The sequence below is a fragment of the Aulostomus chinensis genome, chromosome 13, assembly GCF_037954235.1.
Source record: "Aulostomus chinensis isolate RoL2024-O1b breed Wild chromosome 13, RoL_Achi_v1.0, whole genome shotgun sequence".
Lineage (NCBI taxonomy): Eukaryota > Metazoa > Chordata > Actinopteri > Syngnathiformes > Aulostomidae > Aulostomus > Aulostomus chinensis.
Window position 1 is genome coordinate 9,280,384 of NC_141332.1, and position 27,837 is coordinate 9,308,220.

At 43.7% G+C, this 27,837-nt stretch overlaps 1 protein-coding gene across 8 annotated transcripts in view; it reads right to left on the reverse strand.

Annotated features, from left to right (window-relative positions):
• Positions 1-1,993: 1,993 nt before the first annotated feature.
• tenm2a (teneurin transmembrane protein 2a) overlaps positions 1,994-27,837 on the reverse strand; it is a 227,807-nt gene continuing 201,963 nt past the window's right edge. For 6 of the 8 annotated variants that reach the window (XM_086223073.1, XM_086223069.1, XM_086223067.1 and 3 more), the window contains 25 exons: positions 27,193-27,378; positions 26,113-26,139; positions 21,060-21,206; positions 20,515-20,725; positions 19,246-19,365; positions 17,153-17,414; positions 16,622-16,889; positions 15,427-15,570; positions 14,760-15,009; positions 14,536-14,556; positions 14,201-14,430; positions 12,978-13,132; positions 12,592-12,693; positions 12,153-12,326; positions 11,310-11,953; positions 10,819-10,994; positions 7,585-7,820; positions 7,207-7,503; positions 6,494-7,051; positions 6,112-6,381; positions 5,590-6,000; positions 5,400-5,510; positions 4,899-5,166; positions 4,473-4,603; positions 1,994-4,376 (listed from right to left, as the gene is read on the reverse strand). In XM_086223073.1, coding sequence (XP_086079199.1) covers positions 3,639-4,376; positions 4,473-4,603; positions 4,899-5,166; positions 5,400-5,510; positions 5,590-6,000; positions 6,112-6,381; positions 6,494-7,051; positions 7,207-7,503; positions 7,585-7,820; positions 10,819-10,994; positions 11,310-11,953; positions 12,153-12,326; positions 12,592-12,693; positions 12,978-13,132; positions 14,201-14,430; positions 14,536-14,556; positions 14,760-15,009; positions 15,427-15,570; positions 16,622-16,889; positions 17,153-17,414; positions 19,246-19,365; positions 20,515-20,725; positions 21,060-21,206; positions 26,113-26,139; positions 27,193-27,378 — 6,137 coding nt within the window. In that variant the 3' untranslated portion in view covers positions 1,994-3,638. The remainder of the gene's footprint in view (positions 4,377-4,472; positions 4,604-4,898; positions 5,167-5,399; positions 5,511-5,589; positions 6,001-6,111; positions 6,382-6,493; positions 7,052-7,206; positions 7,504-7,584; positions 7,821-10,818; positions 10,995-11,309; positions 11,954-12,152; positions 12,327-12,591; positions 12,694-12,977; positions 13,133-14,200; positions 14,431-14,535; positions 14,557-14,759; positions 15,010-15,426; positions 15,571-16,621; positions 16,890-17,152; positions 17,415-19,245; positions 19,366-20,514; positions 20,726-21,059; positions 21,207-26,112; positions 26,140-27,192; positions 27,379-27,837) is intronic. The other 2 variants (XM_086223071.1, XM_086223070.1) reach the window with 1 other exon arrangement.

Sequence of the window (27,837 nt, forward strand, 5' to 3'; positions counted from 1 at the left end):
AGAGGCCACTTCAAGAACTTATTTTTGCCACTGATAGACTCAGATTGTTATCAGTGTCTATCATCATTGAAAGATTCTACAGAGATGAATGTGTGTTTAACATGTAAATGAAGTCCTGCTCTGAAATAATACCTATTTGGGTGGACAGTTTCTCATCATCCCGCTGGTCTCAGATGTGTCCAGCACTTAATCTTGGACACATTAAAGAAGACCTTATGAGTGTATTGGAAGTCCCGCTCTACGATGTAGACGTTCTTCTGGGGCACCTGCAGCAAAAATATGTACAAACTGGAGAGCGCACATCTCCATCACAATGGAACTGCGACCTCTGTGCTCTCCCAGTTAAATAAGAGGGCCCCCCTTTCCTGTGCATGCTGGGATGTGTAGCTCTTCTGTAGAGCAAGAGGGGCGTGAGGGACCTCCTCATGAAGCAGCAGACTACACTGTGGTGCTATATCACCTCTATCCACTAGGTGGTTCTAGAGAGCAGTGTCCTTTTGATGTAAATCAAACGTTTGTTACATCAGGATTAAATCCTGTACCACTACAATCACATATACTCTTTTCCTCTCTAGGCCAACGAAGCAATTAATATTACATTTGACAGATTTATTTATTAAACACAGTCCCTGCAGTATGTTCACAAAAAATGAGCGCATACAACACTTCATACATGCCACCCATCGGTTACTCCTGACTACGGCATGGAGCTTAATGTTAACTAGAGCAGTTACATGGATATCTTGAGCAGTATCAGACTCATACCAATTGTTGTATCGGCACATGCATATTCTGGATCACCAATTCAGAGCATGATCCAAAATATCTTCTTATTACTTATCATTCTGATTAAAATAGAATAAAAAAATTCTGTGAGATTTTTCTGAAATCTTACTTCAAAGATACAGCCAGAACATTCTCTCAAGCTTTTCATTTGAACTCAATTGATTTGATCAAAATAATATCTTTTTTCTTTTTTTTTTTTCAAACCTGTCCTGTTCAGCAGCTGTGGCAAGCAGTATCGATGTTCCTGGTGCCTCGTTGTACTGAGGCAGTTTTACTCTGCAAAGGAGGAATCTGATAAACTCCTCCTATCGCCATTTGTGTTTAACTTTATTTGGAATGGTATTGGTTCATTGATGAAGCTACCGGACTGAGGCTCAGGAGTGGATAGGAAGAGAGACCAGAGACAGGATGGGGAGGGGGGGGGGGACAAAAACAACAATTGCAAAAAAAAAAAAAAAAAAACAGTCACAATAATAACAACAGAAAAAAAAAGAAAAACGTTGGTTGCAGAATTTCCAGTGCAAATTTACCATTTGGTTTAATATAATTTTAAAATAAATGTCTGAGTGTGTGATTATGTATCAGTTGTGCACCGCGTGTGTATGCGCGTGTGTGTGTGTGTGTGTGTGTGTGTATGCGCGTGTGTATGTGTGTGTGTGTATGCTACGGTTTGTCTTTGGATGCTGTGGGTAGCTGACTATAGCTGATGTGGGGGACCAGAACAACACGCCCCCGGTCCAGGATAGCAGGCAGGTCAGGACCAAGCCACCAGGGCACCCAGAAACCCCCAGAACACAGGGAGCCCCCCCCCCCCCCCCCCCCCCGCAGCACGAGCTGAGCCCAGGGGCATGGAGCCCCTCCAGCCCGAGATCCGGCCAGAGCACCATAAGGGGCCTGCCACCAGTGAGGCCAACACCCGCCTACACCCCACGCCCAGAGAGGGCAAACCACAGCCCACTACAGCGACCAGGCCCACTGCCCTGATCAAATTAATATCTCACTTTCCACCGGATTTTATCAAAATCTGTTGGACAGTTTTGAAATATCCTGACTACAGACGAACACACACACACACACACACACACACACACACACACACACACACACACACACACACACACACTGATCTTCTAACCTCCTTGGTGGCGGTAACTGTCTTATTAAGCAAAGAACAAGATGAAAGAGGACTACACGTTGCTGAATTGAAGTAAACAATTATGTTTTATTGATAAAGTTCTCAGAAGAGTCTCGTTTCAGTGAATGTATGAGAGTCATCCTTTGATAATACTGATTTGGTACAATATGACATCCAGCACGAGTCTCTTCACAGTGAGAGGGATCCATTACTGCTACTGCTGTTGGAATCTAGGACAGACATCTCTCTGCTTTCAAACAAACAAACAAAAAGAAACAGTCAAAAACAACAAACTGGGGATTGATACTGTAGATATGGAATATTAGAGTGCCACGAAACTCTAGAGTAGCAATACCAGCTAAAGATTTTGCACATTACAAGCCACTTCCTCTTAGAAATATAAAACTTGATATTCTGAACAATATTCTACTGTGCTGCATAAAGGTAGGTCTATACACTGTACATCCAAATATATTTCGAAAAACAAATTTCACAGTTTTAAAGACTTTATTTAGAGTATAAACCTTTATTACATAAATTATTCTTTTTGAGAGTGACTATTATTTGCCCTGATAGCAAAGTGAAATTAATACAAAAAAACAAAATGGTCTTACATATTTTACAAAAGAAAGTAAACTCATACATTAAAGTTCATTATGAATAGAACCGGTGACTCATTCATGATTGTCATATAGTACTAAGAATAAATAAATTTAAAAAAGGAACGCAAATTAAATTCTAACTGAGCATGTTTTCTGGACTCGGTGAGCATTGTGTGTCTGATCGTTCTGTACAGAAGTGCCTTGGTGAAAGTCTCACAATTCTACTGCGACTGAAACGTACAAAACTACGGCATCTACAGTATACGCACATCCTGAAATTTAGTGTAGTCGGACACATATGTAGTAATATGATTCTTCTCCCCATTTTAAAATAAACAATGTTGTGTGATACCACTGTCCACAAATATAGCCATGTTTTTTAACTTTGTTTTTTTTAAAAAGTTCACCTCTTTTTTTTTTTTCTTTTTTTTTTTTCGAAGTCCATTAACAGCTCGGACTTGTTCAAGGATGCCATTCGCCTGTGTGTTGCTTGGTTTGGATGTGTGCTGCCTCAGCAGCAGACGACCGCTCTGTGACGGACAATGGGAGGCCTGAGACAGGGAGACGACTCATAGTATTGGATGACCTTTCACATTGCCTTGTCTGTCGCTTTTTATGACGTCCTTCCATTGGTCATTGTAACGGCTGCCCTCCGGAGTGGCTTCGTCTCCACTTTGGTCCTTTTACTTTCAGTGTCTATCAGAGACTGGCAAGCCATCATCTCAGAGGCCAGCACAGGACAACGTCACCCTCTGTTCAATATTTGTCATGGTTGATCTCAGTGTGACCCAAAAAATATGGGTGAAAATATCAATATCTTTTTTAAAAAGGGGAATCTTCTTATTCATTAAGCAACAGTTTTAAAGTTCTTCAGTGCTTTTTCAGTTGTTCAAAGTTTGTTTTTTGTTTTTCAAAAAAAGGTTTTTGCCGATGGCAGTAAAATTAACAATAATTTGTTTTCTGATAAGTCATTCTTGTCAAAAGTCCCTGCAGCGTTCCGTGAGTAACCCCATTTGTTGGTGCGTTCTCCATTGTTCTTGAGAGGAGTAGGGTTGAGGAGGCCAGGGAGGAAAAGGACCAATGGGAAAGAAGAAAGGATGAGTTCAGGTGGGCTGTTACCTCTTGCCCATCTCGTTCTGTCTGAGGAACTGGATGTTGTTGCTGCTGTCAGCCAGTTCTGGGTATTGTTCCACAGGGAGTACATAGTAGCCATCGTAGCCCTGTACTCTGCCTGTTGTTAGGAGCTGCTGTCTCTCCCCCTCTGTCCAGAGACGACTGCCCCCCTTCCCATCCCTGGCCCGCTGCTGCTCCTTTGCCCAAGCCCCAGCCAAGGCCCTCTGCCTGGCTAGCTCCAATAGTCTTACCTTCTCTTCATCCAACACATCCACAGCGAGCCCGTACCGAATGCTCAGTACAAAGGATGGCACCGCAAACTCCACAGTCACTCCTCTCCTTGACCGGCCACTCACGGTCACATTGATGCCGCTCTCTAGTGATTTGCGGCCATTTGTCAGCCCCAGGGCCAACAGGTCACTGTCAGCAGACCCCACTTTCACAAAGTAATGACAGTCCTTCCCTTCCTGGGTGTAGTGAGTGCCTTCCAAGTACTGGGCACCATTCAGCACCAGAGCCACTTTACGGCTGTCATCGCTGGCCAAGGCGGAAACGCCAGCCACCACTCTGCCCTCCGTCAGCGCCAGCATTACTCCACGGCCTATGATTGGGGTGCTGGTGCCAAACCAGTGGCCAGGCTTGTCCTTGCGTCTGCGACGCTCCTTGTTGAGAAGACGACCTTCCAGGGCCATGAATGCCTGGTTGTGGCGCTCCGCTGCCTGCTGCACACCAGTGATGAGCTACACATAAAAGATGTAAGTATTAGCAGGAACATTTACAACAAAAGCTGAAAGATTAGCACATTTGATTGTTTCTTTTTTCGCAGCAGACCGCACCTGTCCATTCTCACAGTGCTGGGTGGCCTGCAGCTCGAAAGGTGGCTCAACAAAGTAGAGCGAGTGTCGAGGGAAGCCTGGAATTATGTTACTGAGCTGGAAGCCAAACATCACCAGCCAGCTCTTCACATCTACAGTGGGAGAGAAGAATTAAATGCTTTCCTGAATAACAATGTTAAACACAATGGCAAAGGACTTTATTCACAACTGAGTGAATTAGACAGTGTTATCACCCACTGTGCTAAACATATTACATCATTACTTGAATGTACCCTTTTTTTGTGAGATATTCATATTATTTTATATTTCATTAATTGAATTTCATTAAAAAGAGGATGTTTCAACTGAAATGAAGAGCTTGATATGATGAGGAGATCAAAGTCAAAATAATTACAGGGTGAAGAAACATTAGACTTCTTCATTCACCTGTGACGTAATTTTTGACATCCAGCATGTCACTCAGGGGGTTGTTGTTCTTAAACATGTAGAGATTAAACGGAGAGGGATCTTTCCCAATCTTAGGCCAGATGCTGTAGTCAGGTGACGTCCAGCGCCCAGCTAATACGTCATAGTCCCGCTGGGTGAAGTGGACCAGCTTGGTCAAGGGGTCATAGAGACCGCCGTGAAATCCAACCACCAGCTGGAACTCTGGGTTTGAGTCCAGATAAACTTCTCCGTAGGCTGTGTACTGCACCTGAGGGACAAAATCAGACATCCTCAGCTGATCTCCTGATAAAACGGTCTGTACACAAGTTCTGTTAATAAACAGCAGACCTTGAGCTGATGAGGATTTAGTGTCTTGGACAAGGACAAAGACACCTTTGAATTATGTAATCTTGTTTTTTCCAAAATTTTATTAGCTCATCCATCAAAAAAGTGGATGAGCACCCTTTTTCATTGCATTCTAAGTGAGACTGGGTGTATTACCTGTTTGATCATCTGTCCGTTGCTGCTGAAGACAGCCAAGGGTGTGCCGGTGTTGTCCGAGGCAATGTAGTATTCCTCTCCACTGCTTACTTCCATGGCGAACAGATGGCCCTGATCAAGAGATATTTAATCGTAAGTTAATTTCAATTTTGTATCAGGATCAGGATTCTATCTGTACCACTGTCCTTACCTGCAGGTCATAGTAGAGGGAGGAGATGTCCGAGCTGGAGTGGTTAAAGATATGTGTGACCCTGGTTGGGTGGTTGAGGTCGGCATAAAAGAACTGGAGATGCTGTCCCATGCTGTTCCTTGTGGAGACCCTGCGGCCCAGCCCGTCATAGTGATACACAACGCTCCAGCCACCGGGGCCTCGGTTGTAGGCCCTTAGTAGCTGACCCTTAGAATTGTAGTCAAACACATCTGAACCGCGCTGGCTGAGGTAGCCATCTTCATCAAGGCGGTACTGGACATCTCCCAGGCGTGTGATTCGATCCCGGAGGTCATACCGCAGCGGCAAAATCCGAGCACTGTTCCCAGGGTTCAGCAGATGAAGGTTACCATTCAGGTCGTAGCTGTAGCGCCAGGTTGACCAGTCATTGACCTGAATACAACAATAATGTCAAAGACCGATTAGAATACCACAGACATACGAGGTGTAATCATGTCTCCAGCCTCTACACAAAAAAACTCTCTCTTCACAGAGAATATTCACCTTGACGCCACTGAGCTGTCCGTCTCCATCATAATCATAGCGGTACTGAGTAGTGTTGGCGTATGGCCCGATTTTGAGCTCTCTCTTCACCACCCTTCCCATGCTGTCATACTGCACTGTCATCCAGTACATGAGCGAACGAAAGATCTCGTACTGGACCTCCTTGATGCGACCGTGGGTGTCAAAATGCTTACTCAGTGTCATAACGGCTGTGGTGATGATCTGATTGATGTCATAGTAAATGACTCCAAACTTTCCAAAGTGCTCCACCTATATGAAGGACAGAAAGATTTGGAGTGCTGTGACACTGATATGTAGAAAAGCACAGATTTGTTTGAGTTTTTTTTGCACATACAAGCTTAAAACAACTATATATGCAGACCTTGCCAGAGATTTCATCATATCTGTAGAGGTCAACGGGCAGTGGTGTCTCACTGATGACTGGCTTCATGCTGGCAATGCGGAAGCTGTTGTCATGGTACGTGTAGTCGAACCTTGCGTTGACCATTCCTTCCTCACTAAAGCGGTAGATCTGCTTGTCAATAAGCGGGCCCATTTTACGGTAGCGAATGGTGCAAGAAAAGCCCCCACTCTGTAGATTGACCATCTTCAGCACACCAGCTGTCTCATCATATCCGAAGGTGACAGCAGTGCTGTCATACACAATCTCTGACAACTTGGCCAGCTTGCCGTATTTGTAGAGGACACGGCGGCCGGTACCCAGGTAATGCGTGGCCTGAGGCCTGCCGTCCTCGTTGAAGTCGTGGATGATGGAGGCGTTGCTCTCCGGGGGATTGTAAGTGTTGCGGATATAGCCAACAGATACGTGTGTGAACATGGTGTGGCGGGCCACACTGGGCATGGTGACAGCTGTGACCCGACCTGAGGCGTCAAACTCAAAGACGTACTGTCTTTGGCTCTGCAGCAGCAGCACCATGGACTGGATAGAGAATTACAAGATACAGATGAATAGAGTTGCTTTATAGTTGCACATGTGAATCTTCCTAATCAAAATATCAATTATTTCACCCTGTTCTACAGTTCCTTTCCAAGGTTAAATTCTTAAATGACAATGTCACTAATACATGTACTTACTTTGTCAAGGTAACTGTAACTCCACACTTTCCCATCCACGAAAGAACGAGATAGTATGCGTCCCTGTGGGTCAAACTCGGTCCTCTCGCTCATGCTCCCCCTTTGCAGACCAACAAGCTGTCCGGTGGTCGAGTAGGACACATTGACCACTGCCAGACTACTGCTAGGTAACCACATAGCTGGCCGCCCCTGAGCATCGTACATGATGCGCAGTGTGAACTTGCGGTGATCATCATAAATTTTTTCTGTGCGTGTGTTGCGGTCAAAGTCAATGGAGAGGAGGTTGCGGCCATGAGCCTAAAGGAAAGGACAAAATGGTGAAACACATATACTTTAATACATTAGTGAATGGTGTCCTCAATATTCTGGTCAACGCACCCTTAGTTTCCTGCCAAACACGGTGACCTTGCCCTTGTTCTGCTCCTTTCTGAGACGCCACTCGATGGAGTTGAGGCCATTGTCTGTGGGCAGGGTGATGTTCCTACGCCCGATCGTAGGGCTGACAGAGCCGGCCAGGATGTGTGGCTCAGTGTGGAAGCTTATACCCATCCCATTGGCGTACATCACTCTCAGGGTCCCGTTGTTGCACAGCTGGTAGCTGTTTCTGACCTGGTCTTTAGTGGGAGACAAGAAAAGTACTATAAAATCGATTAGGGAAAAGGTGAGGAAGCCAAGACGACTTTCGAAACAGAGCTCAACAGTAAGATTAAGGAAGTGAAAATCCATATTCTCCTGTTATCTTTTGGCACCAAACCAAAAATTTTTGGGGTCATGATTCATCTGCTCGCTGGTTGGCTTGCTCCGAGGTTTAACACTTGTTTTAGCAATCAGCGGAGAAAAAAAAAAGAGAAATTTACTTCTGGAAAAGGTGGGCAGTCACTGTTGAGCTCTATGTTAAACTGTAGTGCTGCAGCAAATCTTTCCAAGAAAATCTGCTATCGCTGTATTCTTAATCTAAGAAGATTCCTCTGCAAGTTATGTGACCTGAAAATAACCTGTGGTCAAAAGGACAAAAGAGAAGACAACACACTGTCTTGTACTTTCCATCTTCCTTGTACTTTTAACACATGAGACCATCCAGGGAAATTTAGAAATTTCATCCCATGATTCTTTCAAGTGTTTGCCTCTCTGACTGACATTATATAATTTTGTGGTCTCCTTTCAGTTCAGTCAGAATTTCTTAGCTGGTAGTTAGCAGAAGTATTGTTGTTGATTTTTTTCTTCACAAGTTTCGTCTACATAACAGTAATTTTCACTGAAGTCAAGAAAAAAAAAAAAAGGCAATTTGCTTGAGCCCCACTCCTGATTCTACAAGACTAGACCTACTGATGACAGAGCCAAATAATTATCTGAACCGCAAACGTACAGAATGCATGCTTGCACCCAACCATCCAATCAGAGACAATCAGCCAGTTTGATAGAATGCCCATTTGTCTCCACAAACAGACCAACATCTGACAAATGCTCCAGAAAATGAGGTACCTTTACCTGAACAGGAGGCATGAAGAAGAAGAGACTTATAATGATGTGTGTATTTTTTTGATTTGGAAGAAGAGAAATTTATAATCTCTTGTGAGGCCTAAAGTCTTATTTCGGCAAGAAATAAATCCCGGCTGTAATTTACAACTGACCAGACAGAATCCTGCTCCTGCAAACTCTAAAATAGTCTGAATGAAAGCTGACATCTGGCTGCGATCGCCTTGTCTGTACAGCTTAATGAATCACTCTCAAACACAAGAAAGGAAACAGATAAGCCTGTGTCTAATGCTGGGGCTATATTTTCACTCTGACGTCTGGAAATAGGCGTCTTAATCACAGTGACTGAAAGATAAAATTGTTTTTTTGGCTCAGAAATATGTGGCAGATTTTTTTTTTCCATTTACAAAAAGGTGAAGGGATCAGATGGTGTCTCTCCTTTTAAAGCCCCACCATAAATGACAGTAATCCATAAAGCCAATTTGTAATAAAGCTTCAGGCACAATCTAACAATGCCTCAAACAGACAAGTGAGGCTTTTTTCCACTGACTTGGCAGCAACAGCCTTTAGATAAATCTTCCCTGCACCCTCTGTCTGAACAACCTCGTAATAAAACAGAAGCGAGGGAGAACGAGAAAGAGAGAGAAATGAGACCTTGAGGGGCCAAGGAGAATTCGCGGTGCAGGAGTTAATGAAGAGAGCGGGAACGAGTAGGAGAGAGGGAGATGGTTAAGTGAGTATGTCAGCAGAGAACCGGGCTGAAACCCCACATAGACCAGTGGAAACCATAAGTGACTTACTGCTCTGTGAACAAGGCTCCCCTCTTCCTCACAGGTGGAGCACTGAATACATCAGCTTATTCTCCCTGAGGTGTTCAGACTTGTAGCCCACACTTTGCTTTAACACGGCTGTCAGGCCCTTTACACTGGTCAGAGGAGGGGAGACAATTATTCTTTTCTTGCTCTCTAAACAGACAAAATAAGCTAAGGGATCATGGGAAGTGGTTGAGAGCTGTATGTCTCTGCTTCTGTGTGTGTGTGCGTGTGTGTGTGCGTGTGTGTGTGTGTGTGTGCGCGTGTGAGAAAGAGAGAGAGAGAGAGAGTGAGAGGACAAAGCTTGAGGGATGAGGAGGATTCACTCTACATGAGTTAATGAATTTTGCTGTGATGATTTTCAAAAGCAGGATGATCCCAGCTGGGATTAACGACCATATATTGGTAATTTTACACCACGAGAGAGGGAGGGGGAAGGCTGCATGTGGGTAGGGAAGAAAAATAATCTCCCGGAGCATGCACATAACTGAGTGAAAATTACCAGACGTTCAATTAGAGACGGTAGGCTTGAGCATATTCACTGCTGCAGAGGGCAGCTGTGTTTTCAAATATGAACATCAAATAGAGCAGCGGCTATCCAACCTTTCGTTCATGATGGACCGGTTGATCTTTGAGCAGTTTTAAGCAGAGCTTTAATACATCCAACATACACTATTTCTTTCTGTCATCAACCAAGTCTCATCTGAAACCTAAACTGGATCTTTAACGTTATCCAGAGGCAGTAAAAATGATCACATTAATGTGAAAAGTGATTCACCGTGGGCAGCAGTGGAGACTATGTGGGCAACACATAGCCTGGTGAATTCACACCTGTCTGCATCTGAATGGCTCTGACTTCCAAATATAATTTGATTGCAAATTGCAATCAAGATCAAAATAATGCCACAGGGACAACATTATAATAAAGATTTGTCTAAAGTATGAATATAGGCTTTGTCACATCTTTCCGTCAGACAACGACCAAAAAACTTTTCTCAATGGAGCTTGGCTATGATCACTTTCAGTAAGTTTAAAATGGCGTAACCCTTAAGTTTTGTTTTGCTTTTGTTTTAGTTGGTCTAGAATTACAGAAGTTTGGTTCTGGAGTTTGTGGGCATCTCATCCAACCATCAATGTCACACGAACAGACCCACTTTCTATGCATGGCTTAATCTACTCAAAAAATCTAATGAATATGATACATAGTAAATTCTGAATATATTGTATTGCTTGAGCTTACTGTCCACTTTAGTCTGCAACTGCATGACTATTTAATAATTCATGAGCAGCTCATTTCCTCTGCATGTGGGGAGTGTGTCTCTACCTTGCACCACAGTGTATGAGGCTTCCACGGAGGACAGGTTGGTGATGACAGTCACATCGTCATCTCTACTAGAGCTCTCGATGTCAATGTTGATGGAGCGCTCGATTTCCCTGTGGAGACTTGTCACCATGCCCGTGGGGTATGTCACATTGGTCAGCCGACCCTCGCTGTCGTACCTGGAAGAGGTTAGATTGTGGTGATTGGCAGGGGGAGGATTTATACTTCATGCATATATGCTAAAACACGCACACGCACATGAAATATTCTTGAGGCAGAACCTCGGTCAGCTTTCTATCAAATTGCCAGAAATGAACATAACAGGACATCTTACAGGATTTGACTGTAGTTTTAAAACCTAACACTGGGGGGCAGCAGTGTACTATGAAGTGTTGGCAAACAAGGAACGCAATAGAATATAATGAACATTCAGCTACGGGTACATGCACTCACAAAAGCAGACATCTTGTCCTCTATCATACACAAACACTTACTGGTAAAAGGTGGTCCATCCCGTCTCATCAGCTTTCGTGGCCAAGAGTCCTGTGTTGCCACTGTAACCCATTAGAGCCACCTCTTGGCCCAGGGCCGACACACTACGTAACCCCCCAGAGGGGTCCAGGCCAAGGGTCACCACTTGATTCTCTGGCAGGAGCACCAGTCTGAGCAGGCCAGCTCCTCCACCCTGGCTCAGGCCTTCCCTCCTCACCTTGACTGTATTGTTGCAGTTGTCCACCAGACTTGCCAGCTCTCCATCTGGACCGTAGGTGAAGTTAAAAAGTGGCTCTCCAGTTACCAGACTGACAGTCTGGATGTGCTGCCCCTCACCATTGAAGACATACAGTTCCTGTTCCCTCGGTGATGCAACCTCATACTGAGCACCCCCGGATCCTCCATACCCCACACTTGAGACGGCAGGGCCTGGCCGATTAGCTCGCACAGCTCTGATGCGTATGTTGTTGAAGTCAGCAATGAAGAGTGTCCCATCAGGGGACACAGCCAAAGAGGTGGGGGAATTCAAGCCAGCATCTGGGGCGTAGCCGTCATCGCCGTAGAAGCAGTTGCAGTTAACATCATTCTTGCAGTCACAGTCAGATGCAGCTCCAGCCAGGAGGGAGATTTCACCATTAGTGCTCACCTAAGAAAAATACACGGACAGAAAAAGGAGGATTTGTACAAAATAAATCCTGAAAAGAATGTGTCTGGAGATGTTAAATCTGGTAATATCAAAACACCCACACTACCTGACGAGCTGAGCTGTCAGTTTTGCCAGCTCCACACAAACAAATTAATCCCAAAACCAGCAGAAATGCGTATAATATGTCTCCACGTCATACCTGTCTAACGCGGTTGATCTTCTTCTCATCTGTCTCCGCAATATAGAGAATGCCAGTGTGGGACAGGGTGATGGCGGTGGCGCTCTCAAGGGCAGCATGAATAGCCAGCTTACTGAGGCTGTAGTCGATACCTGGCACCTGACAGTGCATAGGACGACCAGCTATGATGCTCACCTATACACAGGAACGAGAACACTCGTTAAAAAAAAAACCTCGAATGCAAATCTGTTGTGATGCTAGCAATGGTTTGCTTCAAAAATAGTTCTGATAAAACTTTCAGTAATGAAGACCAGAAAGGAGAATACTCTTCGAGCTAATTAATCAAACTTGAAGAAACTTTTATTTCTAAATTGGCTTAAGAAAGCCTAATTGGGACAAAATCCTGTCAAGATCTTTTACTGAGTGTCCACATTAAAGGCTTTGCCACGGTGGAACAAACCTGGTGGTTCTCAGTGATACGCAGAATCACATTGTTTTCCAGGACGTAGAGAGAGTTGTCCATGGGGTTGACTGCTAGGTCGGTGGGCCACTCCAGGCGCACCTGGTGGGCAGATCGAGAGGCTTTACATGAGACAATATAAATGGTGATTTGAACTAATGCCAAGGTTCAGATAAGTCTCCTCCTCAGTCTTTATGTGACTGCAGTCCTCCCTCTCTTCTGATCCATTAATTTACCCATGCACTCTTTGAGGCTTCCTAAATCAGTTTCCCTGACCCCCCGTCTGGCTACTGTCCACACAATTGTCATAGCTCAGCACTCACAGAGCTGTTAAATCATTATGTATCACGCCATCATCCTGTCTCTTCTTCACTGTCACGTCTCACCTGGCTGACGTCCATGCTGGTGTCACAGCTCAGTGGTCGCACGGCCGTCAGATCGTTGGCCCCCAGTAGAGTGGAGATGATGCCATTCTGGTCCACCTTACGGATCATGGTGGCATCCACAAAGTACATCAGCCCATTTTTATCCACAGCGATGCCTATAAAAGCAGAGAGGAACGCTGTGAGCGATGACTCATAACTCATAACAGCCTGGGCATCCTGTAGACATTTTAAGTCAATTAAAGTTCGCTCTTTGCACCTGCGAAAAACGGATAGTAGTGCTGACAGCTGAATTGCTCAATGCTTCATCGAATAAGAGGGAGCAAAGTGATGGAGCAGCCATGGAACTGTTAGGGAAGTGTTAGTTTTGGGATGAGTCATTGGGATGCGGAGCTGAGCTGATGCGGCTCCCAGAGGACAACTGTAGAAGAGGGATATTTTATCCAAACCTCCACTGACTCTAAGTGATATGTTGCACTCTACTTCCTTCCTTGTTTCCCTACTGTCTGCATTTTTCTCTTATGCTGCCTTTCTTCCTTTTATTATTGTTTTCCCTGTGTAGTAAGTCTAGCCTAGCAAGCACTTAGACAGGTGCGTTTGTTCTAGATAACTGTGCCCCAAAATAATTTCTAGAGGCGCAGATGGAGGATAGAGTGAAGGGCACGTGGTAAATGAGAAAGTGAGAGGGGAAGCGGCTGGGTCTGTTAGGTAAGAAGGAATCAGTGGCTCATTCTCTTCTTCCATTGTCTGTCACAAACACACACAAGACATGTATATATGCTTACATCTGCAGTCCCGCAACTGTGTCACTGCCAGAAATGTGACAGTGTGACATCCTTGACAGTTTGGTGTCACCAAGATTCAATAATCCACAGGAATAATTCCATTATTAACTTTAACATTAACCTGATTTATAACCCTCTTCTGTCTTTGCCCTGCTTTAGTTGAGTCACAAGACGGGCACATTTTCTGATTAAAAGAAAAATTGAAGCACCCTCAATTTACATGTGCTGTGCAGTGAACTGCACATCATGATCAATGCCTTTGTCTGTCTGAGAAAGCACCCTTCAAAATGGGAAACTAATGAAAACCATTACCCCTAGTTATCCTCGTTTATCATTTGATTACATAAGAATTGAAGAATGACCTCAATCAAAGTAAATGCATGTAATAATTGTGAATAAGTACGTAGATTACTGACCTGCCTGGGCTCATTGCACACTCACCTTTAGGGCTCATAAGTGTAGCTTCAGTGGCTTTTCCGCCATCGCCGCAGCGTTCATCAAAGGGCAAACACTGCTCTCCTGTACCAGCCACCACCTCAGCATTGTCCGACAGCAGCCGGCCACCCGTTAATGAGCGAACACGGTAGATTCGCCGTGAGTTGGTGTCTGAGATGAACAATGCTCCAGTTACTGGATCTACCGCCAGAAAGTATTTGTGGGTTGGGTTGTTACTGCAAGGACAGAAAATGTTATCATATCAGTTAATAGCTTGATTTTATATTGTCAATGAAGGCGGGTTGAAGAACTTCTCTAATCTATCATGACAAACAGCTCACCTGTGTCTGAAGTCTTTGTTCCTTCATGGATGAAAGTGAGATGAAAGCACAAGAGAACAGATGTTAATTCACACAAAGGAACACAAAGCTGAGTGTGGTGTGAGGAAAAACATTTAAACAGGTAGAAACACCCTGGAATAATTGGATCTAGTACAGTGTGTCCCTCTGCTTCTATAAATATGTCAGTATATCCATGCAGAACAAAAATCCAATTCTTCTATTACCTCAACTCAAGGATGCCAGTTGTGTTCATAGATGGAAAGACCCTACGGACAAAGTTGAGGTCCCCAACATACAGGCTGCCATCAATGCCCATCGCCAAGGCAACTGGCGCCAGCAGCTTGTTGCCATCGGCGAGACCGTTACAGCTAGGGCAGGAGATACTGCGTCGACGGCCGTTACCCATGATGCTTGTGATTACTGGAGGCTGCTCTGTCACAAATATGTTCTCTCCGCTTCCCTTGTGCAGTATTCCTACGCAAAAGGAAAAAGAGATATCTTTTAATATAGAAAATACAAAGTGTTTTTAGTTTCAAAATAAAGAGTGAGTGATCAGAGTGTCATCAAGTTTTTGATTTGCAGCAACATTTTCATAAAAAAAAAAAACACATGACGGATGAGTTGGTGAGTGCGGCAGCATTCACTGATGTCTAAAAATACCTACACACAAGGGCTTCTCCAGTTGTTTACATTTCATTAGTACACTGAAATAGCAGATGACATCCCAAATCATTTTCAGAGAAGGTTGCCTGCCACATGCAGTAGAGTTTGTATATGTTTACTCAATAGATCTGGTGTGAGTGGAACTACAATACAAGCTCTTCCTGTGAAAGAAGAGGGAAGAAATGGTTTAATATCAAATATATACAAAACATATTAGGGTTCTCATACCACTACGTGTGTTGAGTATATGGTGCTTGTCCAGTGACCAGCCGCCCAGGTTGGTGGGGTCCAGTTCGTAGCCTTGTAGGATGGCTGTCCTCTTCTCCCACAGGATGAGACTGGCACAGGACTCATACTCGTAGCCCACCGACACTGCAGGTTGGAAAAGTTAGGAGAGAAATAAAGATGGGATGAAACAAGACTAGAGAATAAAAACTTATCAGAGCATCTCAAGTTCATTTAGGTTGTGAAACATGTGACACACAGTTGAAGCTAGTTCGCACCTTTACTTATATCTTCGTCAACACCTAACTTACACCCTCACATGCTGCTAAATCAATCAAAAACCTTGCAATTGGATTGATTGCCCGGAGGACCTTTAAACCTACAGGCTGTGCCTGTTGCCGGTGTGAAAAATGATGCCTCAATCCTCCACAAGATTTGACAAACTCTCACTTAATAAAGACAAATAATCATCAATACATTGAGATGAGTTGTTGAGGCAACTCTCCTGAATACACTTTCTGCATCTGCCTGTATGTGCTCCAACTTGTTAAAAGGAAAAGCGTGTTAACACATCAAATCCCACTTGAATAACAACACAAGTGCTGTTGGCAGCACCTTTTCAGGTTCACTGCTACCAATAATGTAGTAAAGCTGCATCAGTATAGCACAACCTATCTAAGACTAAATCATGCAGATGCTTTATATGCCATATGAATTGTAAAATTACAGCTATTCTGGGGAATATGGGGATCTTGAAGTAAATTAAATTTCAGTATCTGTATGATTTTTGTCCACACTGACGCCCCAGATGTCCACTGCAGCTGTGGCTTGACAGCAGCTTTTGGTTGACAGCATCTAGCAGCAACTGTGACAGCAGAGTGTAATAGCGCTGAGGCTCCCCTGGACTCCTGCTTGCTGCTCCAGTAACTAACTGCTAACTCACCCTGATGGCTAATAACCCTTCACCACGGTTACGGCTGGCTGACTCAGCTACATGCAGCCTCAATGAAAAATAGACATATGAAAAAACCCACTTAACTGTGGCTATACTGCGGAGTGGCTGGAGGCTGGGTTTCGGGTGTGTAATCTCTCCTTCAGGCTCCCCAATTAGCTCTCTGCCTCTGTCATACCCAGTGCTCCATTACTGGTAAAGTTTCTAATCTTCTCAGTGAAAAAATGACCTCATCCCCCCACTCACCAACAGCCTCAGAAAGCCCGTAGACCCTCTGCCCATATGCATCAGTCTTATCCCAGATGTAAGTGTAGGCTAAATTGGGCGAGGCATGGAACCACTTCTGGAAGAGGTGGCCCTCCACTGCGACCATTAGGTGAACCTTCAGCAGCCCCATGGACACCACAGCAGGGGTCATGGTCACCTTGAGCAGGGAGCGGTAACCCTGGGTCCTGGAGCTTAGGTAGCACAGCTTCAGACTTGTGCCAGGCACCTCGATCTGCTCATGCAGCACCTGGAAGACAAAGAGAGGAGATGACAGGAGAAAGGGATTAGGGGGGATTAGAGAGAGAGGGGGTAATGAGGGTCACGGTTCCACTGACAGCTGAAGGACAAAAATGGGAAAAAAGCAATGGATGAAATAAAGAAAGAGGAAAGAGGGAACAAGTGGGGGGAAAGCTATTGAAGCGAAAGGAGGAAGAGAGCTACAAAAGTGGGTAGAGAGCGAGGGAACCAGGAGGAGGATTAGCCGGCTGCCAGAGATCAGTGGTACTGCACCTGTGTCTCCGGTATGATGGGTTTCTCCCCTGGCTTGGAGCTGAAGAAGGAGGAGAGAGGGGATGCAATCACAAGAGGGTCAGGCCTGACGAAGCCACTCAGGTCACAGCCAGGGATCGTGTTCTCTTCTGTCTTAAGCACCAGAGTGTCCATAGCATAAAACTGGCTCCAGGGCAGCCACACGGTGCGCTCCTGGCTCAGGAAGGGGGCACGTTCAAACCGCAGAGTCAGTGATGCGCCACCATTAGCTATCAGGTCAAACCTGGAGAGGTTTGCAAGAAGAGGATGGGAATGAGGTACAGATGGGGAGTGCTGCAGTGAATGGACTCATACACTTTTAAGTGTTTCTCTTCTTCTAAAAAGTTTTTACTCCCCTGCTTTAGGGATCATTCAACAACAACCTGAAATAAACATGTTAATTTCAATATGGTGCAACAAACTTGGTTTAAACATGTCATGATATATAGCTTCTGGAGCTGCTGTGAACAAGTGGCTAAGCCTCTTACAGCTGTAAGAAAATAACATCAAGGCTAAACAAGGACAGGCAGGGACAACAGAGAATTCAAGTGCATGAAACTGGTGAGTGATTAACTGCCCCTGAAATAAAAGGTCAGTTATCGTTGTTACCAGAAGTGCAGATGTTTCAGCATCAGTTCGTACAAACTGGAAGAAAGTGCTGCAAAGGAAAGACAAGTACAACTGCAGGGGGAAGAGAATCGAGCTTAAACACCTGAGGTAAGAAACACATAAAGTGCACATTTAATGAGAGGAGTCAGAGAATCAAAATTTGACATAACATGTCACAGATGTCAGCCAGACTTAAATCCAATATAACTTGGAGGAGGAGGAGCAGCCCTAGAACATTCGTAACAGGAAACTGGACAAGAGATCGAACAGAGAGACATGTCAGGTGAGTTCACCAAATGTGTTTGAGAAGTGGCTAAAAGCAAGAAGAAGATTTAACAAATTCAAGATGTCAAAGTTGTTTTCATTTTAGTTTGTCATGTTTCTTCCATATTTTTTGTTTTTTTTTAAAGGTCTCCATTGAACTATTGGCTGATTGGTATGTGTCCTAGTCACTTAGCGACCATCAATGCGCTCATAGTTCTATGAAGGGGTAATGCACTATAATTCATATAGAAGTCATGTGATTATGAGCCAGGAGATAGAATTTTGAATTCTGGCAACAAAACCTGGTGTTCTATGCAAGCCATTGGGAAGTTTTCAGCCATATTACTGGTGACAAAACTGGGTGTTTTTTTATTGGAGATAAACATCAGGAAACTCTCGCAACGAAATTTGTGTTTTTTGCAAATTGTTGAGACATATTCAATCATTTTTAGATTGAAATTTTTCAGCCATGTTTCAGGGAACAAAACAGGGTTTTTAAGCAAGATGTTGGCATATTTTCAGCCATCGTAGGAGCGACGAAACTGAAGGATTTTAACCGAGTCTTGTATTTTAAGTTATAGTCGTGTGCCTAAATTTAAATAGACAGTGTTTGATCAACAAGTGCAAAATACTGCATTTTCCACCAAGAAGAACAGGAATATCCAACAGGTATCTTGAGGTTCTCACTAATGTGGGTTGTGCAGGTGTAACGTGTATAGTGTTGACAATCTCACACTGTCTTCTAATTCAGAACAACGGTATTACAGGTGAAAACGTTTGCAAGGGGTGACAGGTGTTGGTTAGTGAGGTGCCCTGTGAGTGAGCTACTGCTACACGTATGCACTGATCGCATGTATTGCTGGACGTTTGTAGGGTTTTTGCAAGAATAACTGTGCATAACTTTTTCATAAAATATGAAATTATCATATATATGAGAATTTTTAATTGCTGGATTACAAAACACCTCAATTTTTGTCAATTGCTTTTTGACTGACCACACTGTGCTGCATTTTGTAGTTTTCATATTTCCACACATGTTTTTCCCATTACAATAAGTGGATTGTTAATCTAATCTAATCTAATCTAATCTAATCTAATCTAATCTAATCTAATCTAATCTAATCAAATGTAGTCTAATCTAATCAATCTTGAGATGATGAGGTAGATTCAGATTTTCAGTGCTGGGAAGCTGTTGTACATACATTCCATCCTGCCGTGTCAGCGTGTATCCGTAGTGGGGGTAGTTGACAAAAGACACGTTCACCCCCACCAGGGGTGTTCCATCTGTAGTCAACACCTGACCCCGGATTAGAGATGCCAAACTGGAAGAAGACAGAGGAGATAGTGTGTGTGAGAGAGAGAGAGAGAGAGAGAGAGAGAGAGAGAGAGACTTAGAGACAGAGAGAAGCGACAGTCGATCTATCAACCCAATCTTTCTAACCATCAATCATCTGGTTTGATTAATCTCCCCATCTTTCAATCATTCAATTAGCCCACTCATGTATTGCCCTGGTCTTCCACCACTCATTAATTAGAAACAATCAGCAGCCTCCGTCATCTAGATTAGCTCCCGTCAATCATGTAAATAAACCGTGACAGCGCAGATGCATGTGCATTGGTAAGGTGCTGCATCCCAGACAATATATAGGTAAACCTCAGGCTACCGTCCCTCTGGTAGGTTATATCTGTCTGCATTGTGTGCAGGAAAGAATCAGCACTCCACAGCTTGATCTTTGGCCTATATGCATGAGGGCATATTTATTTGCTATTTATATTACCTAATTGGGAGTGAGTATGTATTCATGTCAAACCTTCTGAGGAGCATCAAAGTCTTATTTTAGCTTGACACTAAAAAAAATAAGCAAAAAAACCCCCACCATCTAGTTTAGTTGTTAATGATTAAAAAGTATTATTTCAAAAGTGCTAATCTGGGGCCTGCACTGTAACTGCTTTTTCTACGCAAACATGCACATATCTAATCAAAGGTGATTTAAGGCAGCAAGTCTACCCCTCCAGTGATATAAAACCAACTGACTTTGTTAACTCGTGGGTTGTAATCAGTACCAGATCAGTAACAAAGCTCTTGCCAACTGATGTGTTGGCAAGAGCTTTGTTTATACTTCCAATTGTGTCCCCTGTCATCTAGATGACGAAGGTGTAAGCAAAGTTGGAGAGTTGTCGAAGGCCGCAAATCAGGGTTCTAAAGGAAATTGCCGTGTCTTAAAACTTTAAGGCCGATGTCTTTGAGTTGGAATGATTGATTGAACTCACATTATTGGAATTGCTCCAATATTGAGCAAGAATGCTACGTAATAATGCAATCCACTCACGAATAGCGTTTGGTTTTTTTAACACTATTAAGCCCAGATTCAAAGTCTTGAGCTCAAGCCTTCCTGAACACCAGGGTGCTAATAAACCCACAACCTGTGACGCGCCCTTGATATCTGACAGTATATGAGTTTCAGCCGCACCTGGAGTTGAATGGGTTTTCCCCGGGGATGATATGAGTACCGTCCCGTGCTACAAGCATCTTGACGCGGTTGTAGAAGGAGCGGACACGGGGCAGGGATGTTGGGCTCTGCTGTATGACGAGAAGAGGGTCCCTGGAGCCCCGACAGAGTGGGCTGTTCTGACAGGGACTCTGGATACAGCAGTCTGGGTCCATGCAGTCAGTCAGCCCATCTGAGTAAGATAGGAGAGAGCAATGATGAGGTTGTGGTGAAAGAGCAGTTTGGAATGCAGAAAAAAGCAATCTATTCTTCCATTCTTGATTTAATATTTTGATAATCTTTGCTGCTTTCACTAGAGAAAGTTTAATTTTGCCATCCCTAGTGAGTGCTCTTCTCATGAGAGTCTTATCTTAATTCTACTGCTTGTTTTAATTCATTATTTTTTTTACTCTGTCATCCTTTATTCCTTTCACAAGCATTTTTTTTTTTTGCAAGTGGTATTCTTAAGTACCACTGCATTTATAAGAATTCTATCCCCAAATTTCCCCCTGCCTGCCCCAAATCACCTCCTTCGTTGTCCTTGTTGTCAGCACAGGAGGTCTCCATGGCAACACTGCAGCCAGGGCCCCTCCAGCCTGTCTGGCATTCACAATGCCAACTCTGCTGTCCCATGGTGCACTGGCCATTTCCATTACACAAGTTTGGACAGCCATCTGGGTGGGGAGGACAGGAAGAGATGGGGGGTAGGGAGGTGAGGAGGGAAAAAAGGGGGGGGGGTAATGGGGAAGAAGCAGGGTAATGCTTTTATGTTTTATCATAATTGATAACTTGATAGACGCACATAGCTTTATACACAAATACATATGGAGCCTTGGACAGGCCATAGAGAGAAAACAAAATTTTTTTGTGGGCACAGAGAAGGAAAAATTATTTTGAGGCCCCAAGATATATCCTCTTCCCTCAATTTGGTAATGTCACATTTCTAACACATTAGATCTCAACGCCAAAAACTGTGACAGAACAAAACATAATATAGCGGCCTCAAAATAACTAAATTGATGGAACTTGTGGCCCAAAAGTAATCAAATTGAAGGAAAAAGTTATATCTCTTGGCCTCAAAACACATATTTTTTTTTCTCTCCATGCCTATAATTCTCAGTACGTCCATGACCTCTCCACAACACCAGTACACACACGTGCTAATGTGATGGACCAGTGACTTTTCTCTGTTTAATAAACACCATTACTGATAGTTACAAAATTAGCAGGTCAATTTCCGTGCATACCTTCCAATCTGAATGTCAACACCCCTGAGATGGCTGCAAACGTTTGTGTGTGTGTGTGTGTGTGTGTGTGTGTGTGTGTGTGTGTGTGTGTGTGTGTGTGTGTGTGTGTGTGGGGAGGGAGGGGGTCTGTGTTGTATCTGTATGTGTGCTCATGGATGCACCACTTGATTCACTTACTTGATAGAGCCCCACCCGAGCATCACTCTCTCTCTTTCCTTTACTTATGATTCAGTGTAGGTAATGGGATTCTGATGGCCTGAGAGTAATGTTTTCTCATGAGAGAATGAGATTATGTTCAATGGTGTGTGTGTGTGTGTGTGTGTGTGTGTGTGTGTGTGTTTTGCGGTGGCAGTCTATGACCTAATAAACCTTCACTTTAGCTTGTGCATTAAAAAAAAGAGCCTTACCACAATCATCTAAAGCCCTGGAGCAAGTGTGTTTCGTAACAGCCACGGCAAGGCCACCCTGGACTCACAAATGAGTACCAGGCATTGTGAAGCAGTCTAGATGCAGAATTTCAAAATCATAGTGGGCAAGGCCATTTTTCCCCGAAGTAATTTGAACTGTTCACCTGCTCATTGTGTACAGAATTGAAAAAGGGAAAGTTCAATGCCTTGGAAAATATGTTAAATGTTTTTTTTTTCTGAAAGGAGTGGATCGATATGCTGCTCTTATATTTATCTGGTTAATATGGAGCTGATGACAGCAGCTGGCTGGGCTGGCTAAGCAGAAATAATGAATGCAGGAGGAGGAGGTAGCCATGTCATCTACCTCTACATATTGTGTCTCATTTGTTGCAAGCAATATTTCATCCGAAAAAATGTGTTTTGCTTTTCCAGACTGTAGAGGAATTTTGTGGGATGAAGGAATTTGTCAGACACAAGAAAAAGGCTGACATCCACCACAGATGTACAAGGTTCGCTGTGAGATGAGGCTGGGTCAGCTCCCCGAGAACATCTGGGCTCCCCCTCGTTAACAGTCATACTAGTGATGTCGGACACTACCAGTAACACCTCACTGGTGCATCCTGCAAAAATGTGACCTTTCACATAGTCTAAACACAGCTCTGCATCTAGACAACGCTGGCGGCGTAAGTGTCAGTTTTACTATCAGTAAGTGTTCGAACAACAAAATTACGATTTTAACAGAATTACGAAAAGCACCACAGGATCACTCCCAGACCCAGGTCAAGGCCTGGGGGTCCGAGCTCTTAACTATACAGATGAAATACAGGGCTGAGGCCTAAGAAAGTTTAAAAAGAGGACACCAGATGAAATTCCTTATCAGAGACCTCACAAATGGGTGTCTTGAGCTCACAAAGGTGTTTTTCTACTCCTTCTTTGTGACACTGACTGCGAAGAAAGAGCCAGCTACTTATATTTACATGAAAGCCATGGTGACCGATAGCTAACATCAGCAAAAGTGCGCCAAAACATGCAACATCTAAAAGTGTTATGGTTTGTTTTCTTTTGACTCAAATCAAAATTGACTTGTCCATAATTGCGCACAGAAGATTTGGATTATATCAGACAACTACATTTTTGGGTAGTTTTTTGTTGTTAACCATCTGTTGCCTTTAGTTTCAAAGGTACATTGCTGGCTCTTTCTGCATTCTGGAGTTATTAAGAAATAATGGAGGAGGGAAAACATCTTCCTGAGCTCAAGACGCTTTAATCTGTATAAAAAAAAAGTGATAAAAATTACACATTTGTTACAAAGTAATTCATGCTGGACTATATCTTAAACTTCTTAAGTCCTACAATTTGCAGCTAAACTGACAATGTTGCCAGTCAATATCTGTTCCCAAATGTGATGGGACAGTCATTAACTCTGTCTTTCCTTTCACCCCATTTCTCTGAGTTCACTCCAGATCACAGCTCCCTCGCTCTATCACCAGCCTGTGTGTGTGCCACATTATAATCTTTCAGGTAAAGTGAAAACGACATAATGACACACAACAACAAAACTTTCACCAGCAGAAAAGGAGTCCAAACAAACTTGTCACAGTGATTTCCCCTTCAATAAATATGGGGGCGAAACTCTAAGTCTGCCCACGCGAGATGAAGGCAGAGACAGGGTTGACTGATAAAACAATACACACACACACACACACACACACACACACACACACACACACACACACACACACACACGCTCAAAGAGACACACACACTCACACACATCACATTCAAGATATGACCTGCCATTTAGTGGCGTGCTGATACAGAGTGAGAAGGACAAAATAACCCGGTGAGAGATTATGAAAATGAAATGCTTTTCATTGAGTCCTGCTCGGTAGATTAATGAACATATTTTCACTCAAGTTGCACTATAGGGTTTTGCCCTCTAACAAATCGCTGCATCAATAAAGCCATGCATTATGAATATGAATAGTGCAATCTAAACTGTGGCAGCAGCTAAATTAACAGGCATCTCACCCTGGTTGGCATTTTATCACGTCTCAACCACCAGGCGATGAGAGAAAGTCAACAAAGGACTTTGAGAAAGACAATGCGCCATCTTTTTTGAACAATAGTGAAGAAGATGCGGGGGGAGATGGGTGGGGAGGGGTGGGGTGGGCTTAACCACATTTTTCTGCTCAAAAAAAAAAAAGAGCAATCGAATTCAAGGGTTTTATCTTTAATTATTACAATTTTCTGCACCAGGGGGCTGCTCATGATGCTGTATTAACAATCAGGCTAGAATAGATTGTCCCCTTGTATTGAGCTAAAGGAACAAAGGCAGTTAGCTGTGATTGCCTGTTAAATGTAGTTGCCATTTAAAGCAGCAATACTTATGAAGCACCCGGACAGGACAATCCATAGTGGGCATTGATCGGCTTGCCTGGGCAAGCCGGCATGGGGCTCCTCTCTCTTTAATGCCAGGGCCCAGTCGATACCCCCTCATACTAACTAGAATAAAGTGGGATTTCAGAAACTATTAAGTCCACCCTCCCCGTTAATGTGGTTGGACTCTGATGAAATCCCCTTAAAAAGGAGAAGAAATTGCCTTGGGTTATGGGTCAGCACACACACTCTTGTGTGGTTCGCAGTGTGTGTGTGTGTGTGTGTGTGTGTGTGTGTGTGTGTGTGTGTGTGTGTGTGTGTGTCTGTGTGTCTGTGTGTGTGTGTGTGTATGTGTGTGTCAGGGAGTGTAGATAAAGGATGATACTGTGTGAGACTCTGAGGAAGGCATGAGCGAGGTAGAGACAAGAAAGAATGAGAACAAAGTGCATAAAAGAAAGGAAAAAAGTTGCACCATTCACTCTAAAGGTCATAAAGTAAAGGTCACAGGCATAAATCTAAGACCACTGCTTATAGGTGAATCAGATAACGCTGCACTTTACCAGGTGAATCATCTGGTCCTATTATTAATCAGCAACCTTAAAAATTATATTGATTTCTTCACCCCACATGTTCTCCATTGGCTCTTCTACATCTCTCTTGCTCCCTCTTTACCACTGCGATTTACCTGTTCTTTCCTGCACTGGCTCTTCATAAAACAATGAGAGCTATTCCATTAAGCGTAGAGGGTGAGAGGACACTCTCAACAGTGCTCCGGGGACCTGTACTGTCAGGCAATCTGTGCTATAACCCGACAGAGGTTCTGCTGCAGGGTGATCTATTAAGGGTTCTGGCTATACATGAGAAAATTCTTCAGCCTTCTCGGTTTGCAATGATGTCTTAACCTTAGCCTGTTCGTCTTTGCCTGATCAACTACACTGTTTTTTTTCCTCCAGCCTAGAGAGGTGTGATGACGTCATACGCACACAAAATAAATGTATTCTACCATGGTCATGGCTGTTGCCACAAATACCCAAATGAAAAGACACACGCTCAAAAGCGCTGTAATTTTTGACACCATATTAAGGCCTTGCATCAGCGGCCTATGAAATTCCCCAATTACCTCAATAGTTCTTTCATCATTTTCTCCTTGTGTGAAACAGCTGTGTTTACTCGAGACATGACTAGAATACCTGAACAGAGTTATGTGTTTGTGTTGTCAAATTCCACATTATAAGGGGAAGAAACACGCTCACATGCATGCACATCCACACAGCACAGCCCCTCGACACTGCTGAGACCACGCTATAGGCTCTACAGTACCCCACAACACAACAACGCTCAATGACACCTAGACCCTGCTGTAGTGCACTGCGGTGCATGGGAGTGCGCTACATGTAGGGAGTTATCATTGAGGCTGGCACCCTAATCTATGGACAGATAGCACCACATAGTCTACAGAGCCAAGCCAGGCCAAAACCCACAAATGCAGCAGCTACTTTCTACCACCACAGGCTAAGAAACAAAACACCAGGAGTCAGATACGGTACCTGCTTTGTCAACCATGCTCCCATGGTCTGCAGTGGGAGAAAACGTGCAAAAGGTAAGAGATGGGGAGAGTATTTTTTTTAAATAAATGCAAGCAACATCATGCAGAGCTGAAATGAACAACAGGCAAGCTGAGATAAGCTAACACTGAGTGTCTGCTTCTAGTGAAGTGTGCTTTGCGCCAAGCTGAGGCCTGACAATCCTTTCATCTTGGGCTGATGCAGCAGTCAAAGCTGCCCTACTTTCTGATGGGGGAAATGGGGAGATCATAAACTGCTTTTCCCCTGTGTGTACGTATGTGTTGCAGTGTGTGTGTGTGTGTGTGTGTGTGTGTGTGTGTGTGTGTGTATATATATATATATATATATATGTATATATATATATATATATATATATATATATACACACATATATATGTATATATATACTGTATATGCATGTGTGTGTGTTGGTGTTTTGTTGTTTGCGTGTGTGTATCAGATTGCAATCACAGTGCTTGTGGTGACAGGGAAATGAGACATTGCATCTAAAAGCTCTGTGGGTGAATCAAAGGAATCTGGCACTCATCCTTCCAAAGTGAGAGTGATGTCAATATGAGACAGTGATTGACTGACAACAAAAAATCAAACACACACGCACACACGCATGCACACACGCCAGACGCACGCACACACACACACAATGTGAGGTATTTTTGATCATTGTGAGGTGAAGAGTTTTACCTTTCATCACATAACTTTGGCATTTCAAAAGCCATAGAAACTAAGACTCCTGGGGTCTTCAGTTGAGAGGCAACTTAAAAATGGCTAAATCCTGCTCTTTTGTAATCCTCCCACTCCCACTTCCTCCTTTCCTCTCTGTTCGCCCACATCCCACGTCAAGCAGCCCTCTTCAATTGCCTCCACTTCTCATTTCCAAATTCTTTTAACAAATTGGGGAAGAGCTGCCATTTTAGTCTGACTCAGTGCTGATGTTTCTGTGTGCACCCACATGTTGACACACACAGTTGTACCTTAAACACACACAATCTTACACACACAAATACACGCACACACACACACCAGGTGCATGAGTGTTCCTACCAATGGTGCAGTGCTCTCCATTCCAGCCCTGGTGACACTGGCACTTTCCATCTTTGCAGGTTCCATGTTTGATGCATAGTGGGTTGCACACACGCTGGTCACAGCCTGCACCAGTCCAGCCCTCCTCACAGCGACAAGCTCCCCCCATACACACTCCATGAGTCCCACAGTCCACTGAGCACACCTCTGAGGGAAGAGAGAAAGATTTAGAAGTTTAATTTAAAAAGGTTGTATTTTTTTTATGTTTCTTGAAGACATACTGACTAAATCATGTAAAAAAAATGTTTGAGTAGGTGTTGAGCTTTGGTACCAGTTTCTGATTTTGGAATCAGTCATTCCTACTTGCAGAATAAACCACAACTTCAACACATGGAAGCCAGCAGGTAGTGCTATGGTGTGTAAATTCCCTGGCACTGCCAGACTTAGCCTCCTTGCTGCAATGTATACCTTCAATGCCATGTTCTTGAGTTTGGGTCCAGCACAGGATGGGGATTGACTACAAAGAAGAGGTTAAATTGATGCAACTACCAGCTTAAAAGTGGGGTTAAGGGGGATGAGTTTAATGTCAGACAGCAGCATATCCCTGCCAAACACCTCACAAGACATGCTGCTGACATATTCTGGTGCATTTTTTCTGTTTTGGCC